Raw genomic sequence first — 18,661 nt, 5'->3', positions numbered from 1 at the left:
AAAATACAAAATCCCCTTACCCAGCTATGACTGTTAATATTTGGACAGATTTCCTTTTTATTATTTTTAATTTTTTTTAAATTTTTTTTAACGTTTATTTATTTTTGAGACAGAGAGAGACAGAGCACGAACGGGGGAGGGGCAGAGAGAGAGGGAGACACAGAACTGGAAGCAGGCTCCAGGCTCTAAGCCATCAGCCCAGAGCCCGACGCGGGGCTCGAACTCACAGACTGTGAGATCGTGACCTGAGCTAAAGTCGGATGCTTAACCGACTGAGCCACCCAGGTGCCCCTATTTTTAAATTTTTAAAAATGTTTTTATTTATTTTTTGAGAGAGAGACAGGACACAAGCAGGGGAGGGGCAGAGAGAGAGAGAGAGGGAGACACAGAATCAGAAGCAGACTCCGCGTTGTCAGCACAGAGTTCGACGCGGGGCTCGAACTCGCAAACTGCGAGATCGTGACCTGAGCCGAAGTCGGATGCTCACTGACTGAGCCACCCAGGCGCCTTGCTTTTTACTATTGTTGTTTTTTTTTACAGCACTTTAGAATGATTTCCACAGTTGACATCACACTCTGGTACGGTTCTCTAATTTGCTTTTTACTTAATGTTTGGCTGTAAGCATTGTTTGTGTTGTACAGTCTTTGTTGTTGGTCCTAAATGGCCTTATAATAGGTCATAGTGTGGTTCCCCATCACTCCTTCAACCTCTTTCGGCTCCTCCTCATCCCCCTCCTCCCCCTTACATTCCAGCCACCTGGCCTTCTTGGCATTTCTCTAATACACTATGCTTATTTCTGCCTCAGGACCTTTGCACAGTCGCCTCCTCCCCTCTCTAAAGCTCTTTCCTACTTCTTTAGGAAGCCACCTCCTTCTCACCTTTTATAACCCAGCTCAGACATCACATCCTCAGACAGAGCCCTCTCTGACCACTATGGATCCACAGGGATGCTCTTAGTTTCTCTTGATCTCATCTCTTGGCTTTATTTTCTCCTTAAAGGGGAGTCACTTTATAATTCTATCACCTGAAGTTATCTTGTTCATCTATTTGTTTTCTTGTTTATTGTCTAATTCCAATAGATTGTAGGCTCCATGAGGACAGGCACCTTGTCTGTCGTGCCCATCATTGATTTCTCTGTGGCAGACACAGTGCCTGTCACGTAGTAGGAGTTCAATACGTGTGTTTTGAATAAACGGATGGGTAGTCAGGTGGTCGGATGTGTGGCTGGGTGGGTAGTTGAATGGATGGGTAGGTGGGTGGCAGGGGGCAGTGGGTGGGTGGATGGATAGGTAAGTGGATACATAGGTGGACAACTCATACTTTTTTTACTATCAATTCCCCAATTCCACATTTAGAATGTCCACATGATCATTGTAATTGCTTTGAAAAAGTGAACAATGCAAATGCAAGGAAGCAGGAAATGCATATGTCTTGGGAAACCTGACCCCTGCCTGGGGCGGTTGTTGGGGTTCCCCGCTGAGGGCGGGTGGCCCAGAGGGTGGGAGGTGGCGAGATCCCCGAGGTCCTCTTGGGAGCCCACACACTCCATGCCCAGGGGTTCACCACTGTCCTTCTGCTTTGTCCCTCTTGCAGTCGGCCGGAAGCAGTTCATGCGGTTCGAGTGGGCAAACCACGCAGCGGAGGCCCTGGGCTGCGAGTATGAGGAGCTGAACACGGCCACCTTCAAGCATCACTTGCGACAGATCATCGAGCAAGTGACATCTGGGCCGGGCCGACGGAGACCTGAGGGCGAGGAGACCAGCTCAGGTGCCGCACTGCTGCCTCTCTGGGTGGGCCAGGCCCTGGGGACACTACAACACACGTTCACCTGCTCATCAGGACACACTATATGCAGATCTTCCAGGTGCAAGGGAAGCCCTTGTGGGCGGAAGTGGACATGGGTCCCACCTGCAAGGTGCTTCTGGCCAAGTAGCGCTGTCCAGGGTCCTGAAGTCTCTGCCGCAACCCAGCAGGATGCCCTGGGCTATGGAGGGGGGATGCTGTGAGTTCTGCCAAGGGACCAACACTTTTCCATTGGCTATTACGTTTGTTGAGCCCCTACCTGTCGGGGGAAGCCTGGCCTTCCAGTGTGAGGAACCAAAATAAGGCCGGATGGCAAAAGGGACTGGGAGAATAGTAGATGAGGCTGAAGAGCTGGGGTGGGAGGTGGTCAGCTCACATAAGACTCTATTTTTTGTTTTTTGTTTTTACGCTCAGGACCATGAGAAGCCTTGCAGGGGCACAGGCAGGGAATGCCATGATGTGACTTGTTCTTCAAATGGCTCAGCCGGTGGAGGGGGGAAGACAGGGGAATGGGTGGGAGGAAGGGAGGACACACAGGAACTTACACAGTCACTTAGTGAGATGATGGTGGTTGCACAAGGGAGGCAATGGTAGACATGTTCAAGGTCTACTCTTGTACAAATAGAGATGATAACATGGGCCCTAGTGGAGAAGCGAGGGATTAGGGTGGCTTCTAGGATTTTGTCCTGAGTGGTTGGAGGAGCAGAGGTGCCTCAGATTGATGTGAGGGGTGGGGGGAAGCCGAAGGGCTTCGTATGGCACCTGCTGGAGTGTGATCGGCTGGGTCCCAGATCTGCAGCCTCCACCAGCCAGATGCTTTGGCTGCAGAAAGTGAGGACAGAGGGACCTCCTGGAACCCCAGGAGTCTCTGAGAACTAAGAGTGGTTGTCTCAGAGATTGCAGAGTCCGGCATCAGTGGGTAGCACTGTTTCGAATTGTGGTATGGGGATCCATCTCTTCGAGGCCCCTCAGATCCTCGGAGCTGCCGCACCTCTAAGGACTTCCGCTTGATGACCAGAGCTGCCGCACCTCTTCCGCTTGATGACTAATGTCACCTGGACGCCACTAGCCTTTTGTCTGCTTCTGGGTCCAGGTGTGAGCTGTAGTCTGCTTGTGGTCACTCCTCCTCTCTGAAACACACACACGCACCCCACAGTCACACACATGCACGTGCACACACACACCACAGGCCCACAGAGTCACACTACACATGCACATGCACAGGTGCACAGACATTCACCACACACACGCACAGGCACGCAGGAAGCACACCGGTGTGCACAGACACATGAGCATATGTGCACACACATTCCGACATCAGCGCTAATTACATCTCAGGCCAAGGTATCAAGGGTAGATGTGAAGCAGACAGGGGACCAGCAAGCTTTGGAGAGATGTGGAGAGGCTGTGGGTTGCCTAGCAACAGCTCAGGTTGGGAGTGGAGCTGCAGGAGGGTTGGGAAGTGCCTTGGGGCTGCACTGGGGCTGCCTGGAATGTACAAACAGAATTGTATCTCCAGGCACAGCGCAGATTTGAAAATCGTGTTTCCGATTCTGCGGATGGACCCAAAACCTGAGGGTCAGGATTTACAATCTGACCCTCCCGTCGCAAATTCTCACTCTACTTTGTTCAAGGCACCCTAATCAGGGCTAGCTATTTTAATGGGACGTGTGTATGTGTGTGTGTGTGTGTGTGTGTGTGTGTGTTTAAACAAAATTGAGACCGTGACTGTATTAATAGTTTGCTAAGCCTTTTCATTCCTCCTAACATCACAAGTAGGCACTTTTCCATCTCTCTCCAAATTCATCTCTGCCTGACTTCAAGCACTCCTTTGCACAGACTACAAATTATCTAACCCCATTTGCTATTGTTGGATATCCAAGTTGCTTCAAAAAAGCGATTTTCATCCAATGTAATCAACAATCAGGAGAACATATGTACCCAGAGATCTTTGTTCCTCTGAATATTTCATTAGGATTAAAAGCCCAGGAGTGAAATTATTAAGTCCAAGTGTACGAACATTTTATGGCCTCTGCCACAGGATTGCCAAAGTTCCCTCCAGAAAGAGGGAACAACAAAAATTTACTGAGTGCCTACTATGTGTCAGGCACTGTGGATCTGGGAGCCAAGACACCCAGAGACGGTCCCCATCCTCAGGTCACTCCCGGCCTGCTGCCGGGCACGGACATGGGGGGAGATTGTTAATAAAATAACTACACAGTAAAGATATACTGAGTTCAGTGCTCTAAGAGCAGGGTACCTTTGTCCTTCTGTGTCTGGCCTATTTCACGTAGCATAATGTCCTCTGGGTTCATCCGTGTTGTAGTGAGTGACTGGATTTCCTTTTTTTACAACTGAATGATACACTTCACGTTCCCAATTATAGGTGGAATCTAACACAGTCACACTCATAGAAGCAGAGAATAGGGTGGGGGTTACCTGGGGCTGGGGGGAGGGGAAATGGGAGAGAATGAGTGAAGGGTATACAGTTTCATTCGTGCAAGATGAGAAAAGCCTAGAGCCCAGACAAATAAATGGATGGACACGATGACCAGCAGACAGATATGTCCACTGTGCAGCCTAAGAACCTGTGGCTACCAATACTGTCTTGTATACTAACAGTTCTTTTGAGGGGGTAGATTGCCTGAGAATTGGCTTAACATAGTGGTGGTCAAGGCAGGCTGCCCTGGGAGGTGACGCTGAGTTGATCCCAAGCGATGAGAAGGAGCGCTCATTAGAGAAGACGTAGGGCAGGTTACTCAGAACCCCGTAAGTCCCGATAAGACACTTGGACTTAGTCCTAAGAGTGTGGGTACACAATTTTGGCAGTGGAGGGAGGTATGTGAGTGGAGTAGGGGTTCTCGAAGGCCAGCAGTGATGCCTGTGGAGTGTGGTCCTTGGCCCCAGGCAAGGTCCTGACCACGGATGTCTGCCTTTCCCTCTTTTCCACTCCAGGGCTCAAGATGACGGGCGTGGAGTGTGTGGAGGGGATGGCCTCGGGCCTGTACCAAGAGCTCTTTGCGGCTGTGGTCTCACTCATCAACAGGTAACAGCGGCCTCTTTGCAGGCACACAGATGAGCCCAAGCAGGGGGCGCTTTAGCAGTTTTTTTGTTTGTCTGTTTGTTTTTTGTTTGTTTTGTTTGTTTCTTAGCAAGAGAAGAGTGAGTTTTTGAGCCGGGCAGTGCTGGGTTTAAATTCCACCTTGGCCACCCAAGGCATAGCTGTTCATCTCTCGGACCTCCCCTCTGCACCTGCGAAATAGCTCTGTCCCCCAGGGTCATTGCGAGGATTAAAAGAAAGAATGTATTTAAGCAATTCTTACTAATGGTGATCGTAAAATACCAGCAATAAAAATCAACAATTTGAGGGGACCTGCTAGGTCAGGACAAGGGCCTGCACTAATTGGTTCCCTCGCCTTGTGACATTTAAAATATATTTTTTAAGCTTTTAAAATTCATTTATTTTGAGAGAGAGAGACAGAGCGAGCAGAGGAGGGACAGAGAGAGAGAGACAGAGACAGACAGACAGAGGATCCGAAGCAGGCTCTGTGATGACAGCAGTGAGCATGATGAGGGAATCGAACTCACAAACCGTGAGATCATGACCTGAGCTGGTCGGCCGCTCAACCGAATGAGCACCCACGCACCCCTTTGAAAGGGCTTGTTTTTAAAAATTTTAAAAAATGTTTATTCATTTTTGAGAGATGGAGACAGAGCATGAGTGGGGGAGGGGCGGAGAGAGGGGGAGACACAGAATCCGAAGCAGGCTCCAGGCTCTGAGCTATCGGTACAGAGCCCAACACGGGGCTCGAACTCATCGACTGCAAGATCATGACCTGAGCTGAAGTCGGACGCTCAACCGACTGAGCCACCCAGGTGCTCCTGACTCCCTTGATCCTTACTGTATCCCCTGGGATCATCTTATTCATACTACTGTCATTTAAGAGTTGGGGAAACCTTAGCTCAGAGAGGTTAATTAACCTGCCTCAGGTCACACACCCTGGTCACACACAAGTGAGCCTTGTTTTGGCGCTAGATCGGCTGGATCCCCATATCCACCCGGCATGCTGCCTCAGTTTCTCCACGTTTGTGATGGGGGGAGTGGGAGAGACTTGGACCAGCAGGGCCGGAAGGTTCCATTGGCCTCGGGGCCTCGCCCCTCTCTCCCCAGGTCCTTCTCTTCCTGCCGCCTCTCCATGGCCTCCATCATGGTGGTGGACCCCCCGGGCTTTCAGAACCCGCGGCACCAGTGCAAGGACCGGGCGGCCACCTTCGAGGAGCTGGGCCGCAATTACGCCCATGAGCGGTTACAGCTGCTTTTCTACCAGCGGACCTTCGTCTCTGCGCTGGAGCGATACCGACAGGTGTGACAGGCCTTCCGCGGGGCTTAGCGGCGGGTGTGAGGCCAGCCGGGGCTGGGGGGGGGGGGATGGTCTGGTCCTTCGGTAACCCCCGGTTTCATCCTGTTTGGCCCGCCACCGAACAAAGCCCTAACTCCGGGACCCGGCTCCCCGGGGCCTCTGCTGCCTCCCCATCTCCATGCACGGCCCCCCATGCCCTCCCGTCCACAGACACCAGGGAACTCGGGGCTCCCCAGGCCTTGCTCCCCTGGCTGTCCCTTCATTGCCATGACCTGTTCCTCTTGCATCTTCCCAGTGGAAAGCCCTCTGTGCTCAGTGGGTGGGTGAAAACACTGGACGTAAGGAGACACACAGCCCTTTGGATGCTAGCGTGGTAATAGCTCACAAAGCCCAAGGTGCACTTCTCTAGGGGCATGAACCAGGAAACATGTACAGGTACTTTCCTTGCCAGCCCTTCTCTTCTTGCTTTGTTTTAAAAAAAAGCAGCTTAAATTGAAATATAGCATTCACACAGAAAATGCATAAAGCAGGGGAGTCCAGCTCAGTGAATTTATCCCAATGAACATACTCATGCATGTGCCACCCAAGGCAAAAGGGGAACACTGCCAGCACCCAGGACGCCCCCGGCCTATCCACCCCCTCCTTCCTCCCTGAAGGGGACCGCGTTGACTCCAGCAAGTGCTAGTGGCAAAATGTTAGAAATGATCATCTTGCGTACCAGTAGGATAACGGGTGTTGAAATTATGGTTTGTTTTTTTGTTGTTTTGCTTTTGGTTGTTTTTTTGTTTTTTTTGTTGTTTTTGGCTGGAGCCTGGACAGCAATGAACAGGAAAGCATCAGCATGGATAAATCTCAAATGCGTGACGCTGACGATAAGCCCTGGCGTCTGACTCTGACTCTGTCACTTATTGGCTGTGTGGCCTTAGGAGAGGCACGTGCCCTCTCTGATCCGTGGTTCCGTCACATGTAAACTAGAAATAGCAATATTCCTGTATCAGTTATCAACTGCCACAAGAGTGCTACGTAATAAAGTGCCCCCAGAATCTAGTGGCTTTAAAAAATTACCTCTTGTTATTGCCTACAAGTCTCTGGATTGCCTGGGCAGATCTCTGGTCTTGGCTGAGCCGGCTCCTGTGTCTGTGGGCAGATGCAGGGTGGGTGGGTGGCTCTGATGGTCCTGGCTGGTGCTTTCCTGTGTCTGGGGGTCGGATGGCCGTGAGCTGATCCGGGCAGGCCTTGGCTGGGATCACTCCTCTGTGAGCCAGGGATGGAATGTCCTGTCCTCCGGCGGGCTAGCCCAGGCTGCTCTCATGGCACTGGGCAGGGTTCCAAGAGATGAGCAGGCATGTGCTGGGCCCCTCGAGTCCTCAACTTGGACCTGGCAATGTCCCTTATGTATTCAGGTGGTCACGGCGGGTCCGGGGCTAAGCCCTGACTCAAGGGGTGGGGAAACAGGTTCCCCTTCTTGATGGCAGAAACTGCAAGAGCGAGAGACACAGAAGGGGAGACAACAGGGGCTATTTTTAAAATCATTTTTACCCCACCGCCTGAAAGGGCTGCTTTGAGTGTCTTATGAAGTAGGATAGAAAACGTCCAGGCTGTATTAGGCATTCAGTACATGACAGCAGCTCCCACAATATCTCAAGTTATTTCTGATGATCAAAGCAATACGTGTTCTTTATTCAAAAACTGGAAAGCGCATAGAAGTGTCCGTAAGCAGAAAACCTAATCTCCTTTAGCCCCACCGGCCACAGGCGACCACTGTGACTGCTGTCTGTATTTTATACCACTTATTTTCCATTTATCGTCCTCTCTGCAGATTTCTGATCCTTCCCTGTACAGGATGTCGTTGTCTGCTGGCTTCCGCCCACCAACATGCTATTCACGTGTCTTCCTTCCACGTGCAGCTTTTAGTAATCATGCATTTCAGTGGTTACGTCCAATTCTGTCTCCACCCTCCTTTGCACGTCTGGCTGTTTTCCACGATTAAGCTATTGTAAACAGCACTGCGATGAACATCGTGGTGCATAGCCGTGCCCGCACATTTCTGGTGACTTTTGTATTGCAGGCGACTGTCATTAGCCCTAGTTTACGCTTGCTCCCTCGGGCACCCAGTGTTCAGCCCAGCGCTCATTAGCTACTCGGTAAATCCTAGAAAAGTTTGGATTGAATGACCGGCTCCTGATAAAGCTGTCACCACGATTGCTGACAGCCCGCCAGGATGAACAAGGTCAGGATGTTATTGGAATGTCGGTCTCCAACCCTTCTTCTCATACAAAGACTATGGGGTGTTGAGAGACACATACGGACGACCCGCTTGAACAAAGGGCAAAGGATTTGAACGGATACTTTTCCAAAAAAGATATACAAACGGCCAATAAGCCCATGAAATTTAGGGAAGTGCAAAGCAAAACATTGAGATATCACTTAATACCCAGTAGTGTGGTTACTATCAAAACATAAACGAAACCAAAAACAGAACACAGCAAATGTTGGTGAAGATGTGGAGAAATGGGAACCTGTGTGTTGCTGGTGAGAATCTAAAATGGTGCAGCTGTTGTGAAAAACAGGACGCTGGTTTTGGAAAAAATTAAAAAAAAAAATAGAATTACCATGTGACCCAGCAATTTTCCCTCTGGGTATCTACCCGCAAAGAATTGAAAGCAAGGTCTCGAAGAGATATTTGCACCCATGTGCACAGCAGCATTATTCGTAATGGCTAAAAGTTAGAAGCAACCCACGTGTCCGTCAGTGGATGGTGAATTCCTGCATAAATAAGTGTCCACACAATAGGCCGTTATTCAACCATAGAAAGGAGGGAAGTTCTGATCCTTTGCAACGTGGATGAACCCTGAGGACATTATACTGAGTGCAAAATAAGCCAGTCACCAAGGGACAGATCCTGTATGACTCCACTCATGTGAGATGCTCACGAGAAGTCAAATTCCTAGAGACAGAAAGTGGAACAGTGGTTGCCAGGGGCTGGCGGTGGAGGAGGGGGGACGGGGAGCCTGTGTTTACTGGGGACAGAGTTTCTGTTTTGCAAGATGACAAAGTTCAGGAGGTGGGGGATCGTGACGGTTGCACAACATGTGAGTCTACTTAATGCCTCTAGCTCTACACTTAAAAAGGTAGATTTTTATGCCGTGTGTATTTTACCACAATTAAAAAAACGATAATAGGAAGGAGCCTGGCTTGCCTGGTCAGTGGAGCATGTGACTCTTGATCTCGGGGTTGTGAGTTCAAGCCCCATGTTGGGTGTAGAGATTACTTTGAAAAACTATTTTAAAAATGATAATAAGAAAAAAGTTAAGGGAAGGCAAAACCCTTCACTTCTCTTTTCTCCTCTAGAAGTTTTCCACCCCGGTCAGCTCACGGAAGGAACTAATGTTGAACTTTTGTGACTTTGCAGGAAGGTATTCCCGTGCCCTTTGACCTCCCGGAGCCTTCCCCAGGGACCACGGTGGCTGTCGTGGACCAGAATCTTTCCCAGGTAATGCGGGGCCCAGCCGACTGAGGCTCTGAGATGCCACGGAGGTTTTAATTGAAATACTAGATGATTCGAGTCTTGAAGCCACTTGTTCTCAATGCTGTCTGTCCCTGGAATGGCCCAGGGGTTGTTAAAGACACTGAAGCTGGTGACCCACTCCCAGACTGATCCGAGGGTGTGGCCCTGGGGCAACGAATCTTCAAATCCCCTCAGGTTGAGGACCACCCCTCTACTTGATGTCTGAGTCTGTGCTCGGTGCTAAAGCTGAGCAGGGCTCAGGTCCAGTGCCCAGCGGATGGATGCTCGTCTGGAAAGGTCAGGAGCTCAGACTCAAGTGCAAAGTCCAGCAGACACAGGAAGAATAAGGGCCACTGGGGGATGAGAGTGGGGGCAATGGTGGGTCCAGGCATCAATGGCCTTCAGTTTGGGGGATACCTGAGTCTTCACTTTTCTCTCCTATCCCAAGAGCCCGCGTGGCTGGCCCCAGACCTGCATACCTCTGCTCAACCCCCTCTCAGAACTGCCCTGGGCCATTTCACTCAACTTGCCAGATTCGGGGCCGATCCTGGTGACCTTGATCATATCCCATCGCCTCTCTGGGCTCAGTTTTCTCATCTCCAAAATGGGAACGGTGGTCTCCCCTGGGGCGGCTGTGAATGTTGATGAGATCCGGCGTCTAAAGTGGCTGGCAGGCTGCTGGGTGCATGCGAGGTGGCCTGCAGGTCACATGTTTCTCCTGCCGGGTGATACCACAGGCGGCCACTTTTCTCATTCTTTGTCTCCTGCCGGCCCGGGGTGGGTTCCAAGCCTTTTCTTGGCTCATAGTGGCCTGCACCTGTCCTCGCAAAGCTGCCTTGTCCGTGAGCCCTACCGGCCATTGCTTGTTTATGCTTCCTGTTGGCCCCTCTTGGGCTGATCCCCCTTCGCTTTCATACTTCCTGGCCTGGAGGGATGACCCAGGCAGGGTGAGGAGGGAGGGGCGGTGGGGTCCCCTGGACGCCTGCACAGCGGCTGGGAATAGCTACCTTCCCAGCTGAGGATGGGCTGGCTGTCACTTTCAACCCCCATAAAGAAAGGCGAGGTGAAGGCTCGGGATAGCTGGGATCCAGCTCTGGTTCTGCCCCGGTGCCCCTCCGTGTGACCCTGGGTGTGTGTCCCTTCTCCTCTCTGGCCCTCCGACCGGGGTGGGTGGGGCACCCAACCATCCTGATTTTCTGGCTTCAGCGCCGAAATGCTCACGTTCTGGGAGGTGCCGCAGTCCCCGTCACCAGGGGACATCTGGTCACCGCACGCGTCACATTTCCACCATAAGCACTTGGGGCCATTTCCCTGGTGTCCACTCACTGTGGGCCCTCAGATAAGCAGCTTAGACTCTCCAGGTCTCTCTCTGTCACTGTGAACAAAACTTCAGAGTTACCTAGACAGCTTCTGAAGCTCGTGGCTTGATTTAAAATTCCGTGCTGTGCTATGAAGCCAAGTTCACCTTCTCCTCTAGAACATTCTCCGGGCGCTCCCCTCCCCCTCTTAAGAGTTTAGTTTAAAAAAACGCAGATTTCTAAGAGAAAGCAATATGGATGGGATTAATCCTTTGATGTGTGGCTGTGCACAAATACACCCAGCTGCTTGTTTGCCTCTGGAATGTGTAATTTACAGAGTGCTCTCCCTTGTTAATTCCTCACTGCAGCCCTCTAAGGAAGGTATTGCCAGTCTCTAGTTTCCATAAAAGGAAATGAGGTTCAGAGTGGTGCAGTAAGTTACCCAAGGTCACACAGGAAGTGAGGACAGAGGCCGGAATGTACCTCCTGAAACTGAGAGCTTGTTAAGGTTTGAGGTTCCCACACTGAGCATCTGGGGGGTGGGAGGGATCATGGCTCCGGGCCAGCACGTCTGAGCCATGATGCCTGGGACTCAGATCCCCCGACTCTTGTAGGTAGGAAGAGAAGCCTAGGACTGGCCTCTGTCAGGGATCAGGGCTCCTCGGTGATCCTGGGTTTTCCGCCAGGTCCGCTTACCAGCTGTTGGAGGTGCTGAGGACTCCAGGGGCCTTTTCTGGCTCTTGGATGAGGAATTCCGGGTGGAGGGCTCCAGTGACAGCATGGTGCTCGAGCGTCTCTGTGCAGCCTTTGAGAAGAAAGGGGCTGAGGCCGAAGGTAAGGGAGTAGGGTGAAAGATGAAGGGAGAAGGGTGCTGAGTCCAGCCTGGGACTTGGAATCTGTCCTTGTCTGCTGCAGGAAAAGCCCTGATAAGGCCTGCATGAGGCAGGGTGGGGGTGGGGGTTGGAGCGCACAGATGTCTGTGCACATGCCTGCGTGTGCTTTGATTCATTTACGTGTTCATTCATTCGTGTAGTCAACAAATACATTGAGTGGCTACCTTTTTTAAAAATATTTTTAACGTTTATTCATTTTGAGAGACAGAGAGAGACAGAGTGCAAACTGGAGTGGGGCAGAGAGAGAGGGAGACACAGAATCCAAAGCAGGCTCCAGGCTCTGAGCGGTCAGCACAGAGCCCGACGCGGGGCTCGAACTCACAGACCGTGAGATCGTGACCCGAGCCGAAGTCAGACGCTCAACCAACTGAGCCACCCAGGCGCCCCTTTGAGTGGCTACCTTGTTCTGAGACCCATGCTATGCAACGATGCGCCAGCCTAGTGTGGCCTGTGTCGTCGTAGGGAGGACGTGGGTAGAGACTGTGGACAAGCTAACAGATAAGCACATCATCTGGTGAACCTAGGAGGACAGGCCCGCTTGATGGTGTGCATCGGGTGGATCTAATTCTTCCACGATCCAGGGAGTCAGGACAAGGTTGGAGATGTCATCTGGGCTCAGACTGCCAGAGGCTCTTGTGGCCCACCCCCAAAACATTAGTCTCAACCCCAGAACTATGAGAAGCCATGAAGGATTCTAGGCAGCAGGAGGTAAAGTCAGATTCAAGTTCTGGAAAGTTCGTGGAAGGCGGCCAGGGAGGTGAGAGAGAAGGTGGGCAGGCTATGGAGGTATTCAGCAGGCAGAACACACAGCGTTTGGTGATGGGCTGGGTTGGTGGGGGAGAGAGAATCAAGAGGAGAGATGGAGACATCCAGAAGGAACCACGAGGTCGGAGGTCATGGGCCTTGGCTTCATTCAGCCCCAGGTTCCAGTCCGGCTGTCCGTGCTTCGGCAGGGCGACTCTGAGCAGACCTCAAATAGCCCCGGGTGGGGTGTTCACACAGTAGGAATAGGGGTCACCCCTGCCTCTCTCTCACCAGAATTTCTGCTACAGCGATTGGGTCAGAGACGTAGCAGCTTTGTTACGGGCAGCCGAGGGTCACAAGTACTGATCAACAAGGACAGGGCTGTTGATGGCCATGAAGAATGGGACTCCCGTCTTCTAAGGGGTTGGAGAAATCTGTCACGTATCTGGTGGTTGGTATTCTTACCCTCCAAGATGAGGACTCTCAGCTCCAGACAGATGCTGGTAGAGGTGTCTAAGATCACCCAGAGCGTGAGTGTCAGAAGGCGGATGGCAAATGCTCTCTGTCCGGATCAAAATCTCTTGCGACGCGCCCCCCTCCACCTGGATGCCCTCAGGCTTTTACAAAGGCAGATCCCCTTTGAGATCTTACAGTTGCCGCTGGCATGGCGGGAGGGACCGGGGCTCATTCCTTCAACAACATTTATGGAGCACCCCCTATGTGGCAGCCATGTCCTAGGCTGGGAGACCCATCCCCGAACAAGACAAATGTCTCCACCGCCATGGGGCTGACATTCTAGCAGAGGATGATAAAGCGAGTAAATGTGTAAGAAGACTGAGGACCACGCTTCTGGGTCCGATCACCAAGGGAATCCAGGCTGGCAGAGAAGATGGCAGAGCCAATGTCAAGGCCCAGGGTCAAGGCCAGTCACCGGCAAATGCAACGGGAGGGGTGGCCAGGGAGGTAGGAAGGAAGCCGGGAGAATGTGGCACGCTGGACGCCACCGGAGGAGGGAGGGTGCTGACCTCATCTGAGAGGTCAGGTGAGGCGTGGCTGAGGAGTGGCCATCGATGTGGCCACGTGGAGGTCCCTGGCAACGGAGACCCGTGCCATTTCGATGGAATGTTTGGGGTGGACGCCCACCTGGAGTAGTTTACAGGAAATTGGGAGGACATTTGGAGAAAGACATTATGACAGCTCTCATCACTGTCATCCGCTGGGCTGGCGATGGCAGAAGCCTGCCCCACGGGGGCCAGCCGAGGCCTCTGTCCCGGACATTCACGGAACGTTCCTGTACTCGCCATCGGGACAAGATTTTCTGAGCAGAAGCAGCAGCGGCATGTGATGGCTCCGGCAGCCCTCCCTGGCCCAAGCTCAGAGCATCAGGACCCAAATTAGTCCCAGAGGATTTAGCTCCTCAGTGACCAGCCCGGGTCAGCTTCCCCAGACACAGTGCTTTTAGGGGCCCACGCAGATGTTTTAATTTCTGTTAAAGGCAGAAGAAAAAAAATGAACTATATGATATACGTGGGGACGCCCGGGTGGCTTAGTCAGGTAAGTGTCCAACTTCGGCTCAGGTCATGATCTCACAGTTCGTGAGTTTGGGCCCCGCGTCAGGTTCTCAGCCTTAAGTGCACAGCCTGCTTCGAATCCTATGTCTCCTTCTCTCTCTACCCCTCCCCCGCTCTCTCTCAAAAATAAACATTTCAAAATAGGTTATACATGTATTTGTATGTATGTTTAAACATTTTTTTTTTACTGTTTATTTATTTTTGAGAGAGAGAGAGACAGAGACAGAGAGCATGAGTGGAGGAAGGACAGAGAGGGAGACACAGAATCTCAAGCAGGCTCCAGGCTCCGAGCTGTCAGCACAGAGCCCGACGCAAGGCTCGAACTCACGAACCATGAGATCATAACCTGAGCCAAAGTCAGACGCTAACCGACTGAGCCTCCCAGGAGGCCCTGTATGCCTGTAAGGTATGGGCTGACTTGTATCCCACCGCACATTCACGTGTTGAAGTCCTAGCTTCCAGGAGTTCTGAATGTGCTGTATTTGCTGTATTTAGGGAGAAGGTTTTTAGAACGGTCATTAAGGTCAACTAGGGTCATTGCTGTGGGTCCTAATTTCATATGGCTGGTGGCCCGACAAGAAGAGATTAGGACTCAGATGTGCACAGAGCAAAGATGGCCGGCTACAAGCCCAGGAGAGAGGCCTCAGGGGAAACCAGCCCTGCCCACACCTTGACCTTGGACTTCCAGCTCCAGGACTTTGAGAAAAACACATGTCCGTTGTTTAAACCCCACAGCTATGGTACTTTGTTATGGTAGCCACAGCAAACTGATACAGTGTGCTTATATATTATTAATACTATTTGCCCTTGTACCAACATAGCCATGAATATAATCATGTAAATATATATAATAGCAGAAGGGGTCTGTGAGAGCAAAAGTGCCGAGTGAGGGCCCAGGACGGGCAGGATGCAACCCTGGACTGCCCTCGCCCTGCAGGGTCCTAGTGCTTGCCTGACTCCTGGCAGTGATTACCTCTGTTGTCCCAGGGTCATCTGTGTTCTCTAAAGTACTTCTGCCCCTTGGCCAGCTGGTGGACAAGGACGAAGGGGCAGAGGGAACGGTTATTTGTGGAGCCTGGGACTGTGGGTTCTACTACCTCCCACCTGTGGCGGGGTCAGTGAGGCCTCAGAGAGGCCAGATAGCTTCCGGGGCCCTGTAGGCACCTGAGAGCAGAGACAGGGCTAAGCCTGGGAGTCCTCTCCCCAGAGGCCAGGCAGACCCCCATCCCTTGTCTGGGCTCCGAAGGTGGCCCCTGTGTTGAGGGAACGGCCCCAGGGCTTGGGAGTGGTTTTGTGGGGCAGAGGGAGACCCTCGCTCAGATCCATAGGAAAACGGGACGCAGAGCTCTTAAAAGTTCACCCAGGCTTTGGACCCCAGAGATTTGGGCTGGATCCTGGCTCCACCGCTAAACTGCAATGTGTGTGACTTGTGCAAAGTCACATCCCCCGTCTGTAAAAGGGTAATAATGGTAACACCACCTCAGGGGGCTCGTGTGAGGACGGATGAGCTAAGGTGTGCAAGAGATTTCTACATCTTCCTCCCTCGCCTTTGTCCCTGTCCTCCTCAGAGACCTTCTGGACCCCTGTCTGAAGCTGTCCCCTCTGCAGCCCCTCTGACCCACTCTGACCTCCTGGTTATTTCCTTCAGGGGCCTCTCCAGGCTCTGGAATGTTTGCTTCTTCCCTGGCTTCTCCTCCGTCCCCCAACTATCCTGTACGATCGATGAGAGTGCAGGGCGCCCCTCTGTCTTGTTCTCGGCTATCTCTCTTATGCCTGGGACCCAGCAAGCCCTCCGTGGACATCTGCCATTTTCCCTTCCCCTCTCCTCCATCGCTCTGTTCCAGTCACTGTTCCAGTCACACCACGCTCTCGGCTGCTTCTGAAACACCCCAAGCACACTCCCGCCTCAGGGCCTTTGCACTGGCAGTTCCCTCTGCCTAGAATGCTTCCCGTTCTCTGTTTTTCCCTTCTCCCTTGCAGCCCTCCCACTGGACATCACGCATCTGTCCTCATGGGAATGTCAGGCTCGAGAGGACAGGGGCTGGGTGGTCACCTCCGCCTGCGTCAGCCAGGATGATGCCGGCCCAAAGACTACAATGAATCCTTGATACAGAATGGATGTATATGTGAAAACCCAATGATCCGGAGTCGAATGAAATGGATTCCTCGAATGGAATGTTTTCTGGATCTTGACTTTTAGGCAAATGACACCCGAGTCGGGTCGGAGGGAGAAGGTGTCATGTAGGGTATGGCTAGGGCAGGAGGGGATTCAGGGAGATCTGTGGCACCTGCTCCTTCTCCCATGAGGTCTGACGTGCCGATCCCAGACACCCCGAGCAGGCTGTCCTGAGGCTTGTCAGTTTCCAAGGGAGACAATGTTCCAGTCCTGGCCCCACCGAGATACACCCATTAATTCAGATATTTTGGTGACAAATAAAAAGGTCTTTTGTCTCTAGGGCTTTCTGGGGAGCTCAGAGTTAATGAGAATGTTCAATCAGGCAGAACACGTGGGGCTTTCTGGCTAACCCAGTGCTTTTGCTGTTACTTCTCAACGAAGGTGTCTTTGCCGTGCCAGCAGGCAGCCCCCACGGAGCCCAGGCCGGCAGACAGGCGACAGGCATTCACAGTGCAGACATAGAGGGTGGCTGCTGGGGTCGCAGGGGCCCGAGAGTCCCCTACCCCAGTCTGGGGGCTCGGGCTTCTGGGAGAGACATGAGGGAGGTGCACCGAGTCAGGTTCTGTCTTACAGCCGTTTCCTTGGGGCTCCTGAAAGCGAGAGCTGCCCCCGCAGTGCTTGGATGGACAACACTGTGGTTGAAATCACCTCTGAAGAAGGGGGAAGGCGAGAGGACCCAGCGGGCCCCCTGGGAGCCTGGGAGTGGCTTCCCGGGGCTGTGATGCCTCCACGTACCCATCCACCACCCGGATGAACACAGGCTTTGGGCCAGCAGACCCGTATCCTCCCCCCGGCTCTGCCCACACGCGCTATGCAACTTCAGCCAAGCTGTCTCATCTCTGGACCTCCCTGTCACCTTCTAGAAAACCAGCCCAGCAATGTTCACTTGACAGACCTGAGCGGGATCGAGGGACATCATGCACATAGTATGTGCAGCAGAAGCTGGCTGGGGCTTAGCAAACACGAACGTCCTTTCTTCTCTCTTGCCTTTGCTTCCTCCTCCTCCCCCAATGGTCTTGGGGTCCTCATTCAGAGCCCAGCTTTGTGCTGGCTGCTAGACATAACTGTGGATGAACGTGGTCCCTGCCCTCAAGCTGCTTCCAGTCAAGATGCTTTGTCATTGCTTTCATTGGAAGGTGACCCCTTGAGGGCAGGGACTGCACGGCCCTGGAGGCCTCACAGGAAGCACTTGAGGAAGAAAGACTTGACTTCATCGCAAGTGCCCCTTGCTGGTGACCTCGGTCAGCCCTGGGGTATTGAACACAAAGGGCCTCTCAGAAGCCACACACGAATGCAGAAGCCACGTCCCCTCCTCATCTGCAGACCCTCAGAGTCTGTTGACTGCGTACAGAATTCCGGAAAACGCAGGTTTCCTGTTTCCTGGCTCACGGCAGCCGAGCGGTGGAAAATCAGCCTTTGAGGAAAGGACTCAGGACCTTGGGACAGTAGGAGGAAGGGAACTCACAGAAATTCGGAATACGTGGAAGAACCAAAACAATACTACCGCTCCTGATGGTAATTGGTCTGGGGCCGTTACTCAATCCGAGGGCTCACCGCAGTCAGAGTGACGTGATTGACTCATGACTAGGATTCGCTCATTCATTCCTTCCACAAGCACTTCCGGGCTCCATTCGCATCTACCAGGCACGAGACGCCGAATATTGGGAATACGGAGATAAATGCTTTGTGGCTCTAGAACATCCGCGCAAGGTCAACTGCAGGAAGTGGCTGGGACGCCCACTACGGCTTACTGAGCAACTACTGTGTGCCAGGCACTCTGCCAACATGCTTTACGCATGTTATCTCTTTTAATATTTATGTCACCCCGGGAGGTATGTATAATTTGCATTTCATGGAGGAAGAGACAGAGGGTCAGAGACTTAAGAGGTTTGGCCCCTGACACACGGTAGTAGCAGGAAGAGTCAGGATTTGAACGCAGACCTTCTCTCGAATCTCCAAGCGCCTCGGGCTCCCCCGTGCTGCCCCTTGTGACCAAGTGCCAGTCAGCGTCTCCCAAGTGTAGGCTGTGCACTTATTTGGTTGATGCCATTTCAAAATGATTTTCAAAATACTTAATAATAATTATGTATCTATTTCCATGAGTATTAGAAAATATAGCATGGGGTGCCGGGTGGCTCAGTCGGTTGAGCGTCTTGACTCTTGGTTTCGGCTCAGGTCACGATCTCGCGGTCCGTGAGTTCCAGCCCCGCGTCGGGCTCTGTGCCGACAGCTCTGAGCCCAGAGCCTGCTTCGGATTCTGTGTCTCCCTCTCTCTCTCTGCCCCTCCCCTGCTCACCTTCTGTCTCT

At 52.3% G+C, this 18,661-nt stretch overlaps 1 protein-coding gene across 3 annotated transcripts in view; it reads left to right on the top strand.

Moving 5' to 3' along the window:
- MYO18B (myosin XVIIIB) overlaps window positions 1–18,661 on the top strand; it is a 258,450-nt gene that overhangs the window by 65,645 nt on the left and 174,144 nt on the right. For all 3 annotated transcript variants that reach the window (XM_006938537.5, XM_045041734.1, XM_045041736.1), the window contains 5 exons: window positions 1,594–1,767; window positions 4,759–4,849; window positions 5,975–6,167; window positions 9,577–9,657; window positions 11,657–11,804. In XM_006938537.5, the coding sequence (XP_006938599.3) occupies window positions 1,594–1,767; window positions 4,759–4,849; window positions 5,975–6,167; window positions 9,577–9,657; window positions 11,657–11,804 (687 nt within the window). The remainder of the gene's footprint in view (window positions 1–1,593; window positions 1,768–4,758; window positions 4,850–5,974; window positions 6,168–9,576; window positions 9,658–11,656; window positions 11,805–18,661) is intronic.

The sequence above is a fragment of the Felis catus genome, chromosome D3 (genome assembly GCF_018350175.1).
Source record: "Felis catus isolate Fca126 chromosome D3, F.catus_Fca126_mat1.0, whole genome shotgun sequence".
In the NCBI taxonomy this organism is placed as follows: Eukaryota; Metazoa; Chordata; class Mammalia; order Carnivora; family Felidae; genus Felis; species Felis catus.
Note: the sequence above shows the minus strand (reverse complement) of the source record. Positions and strands in the feature narration are given on the sequence as shown.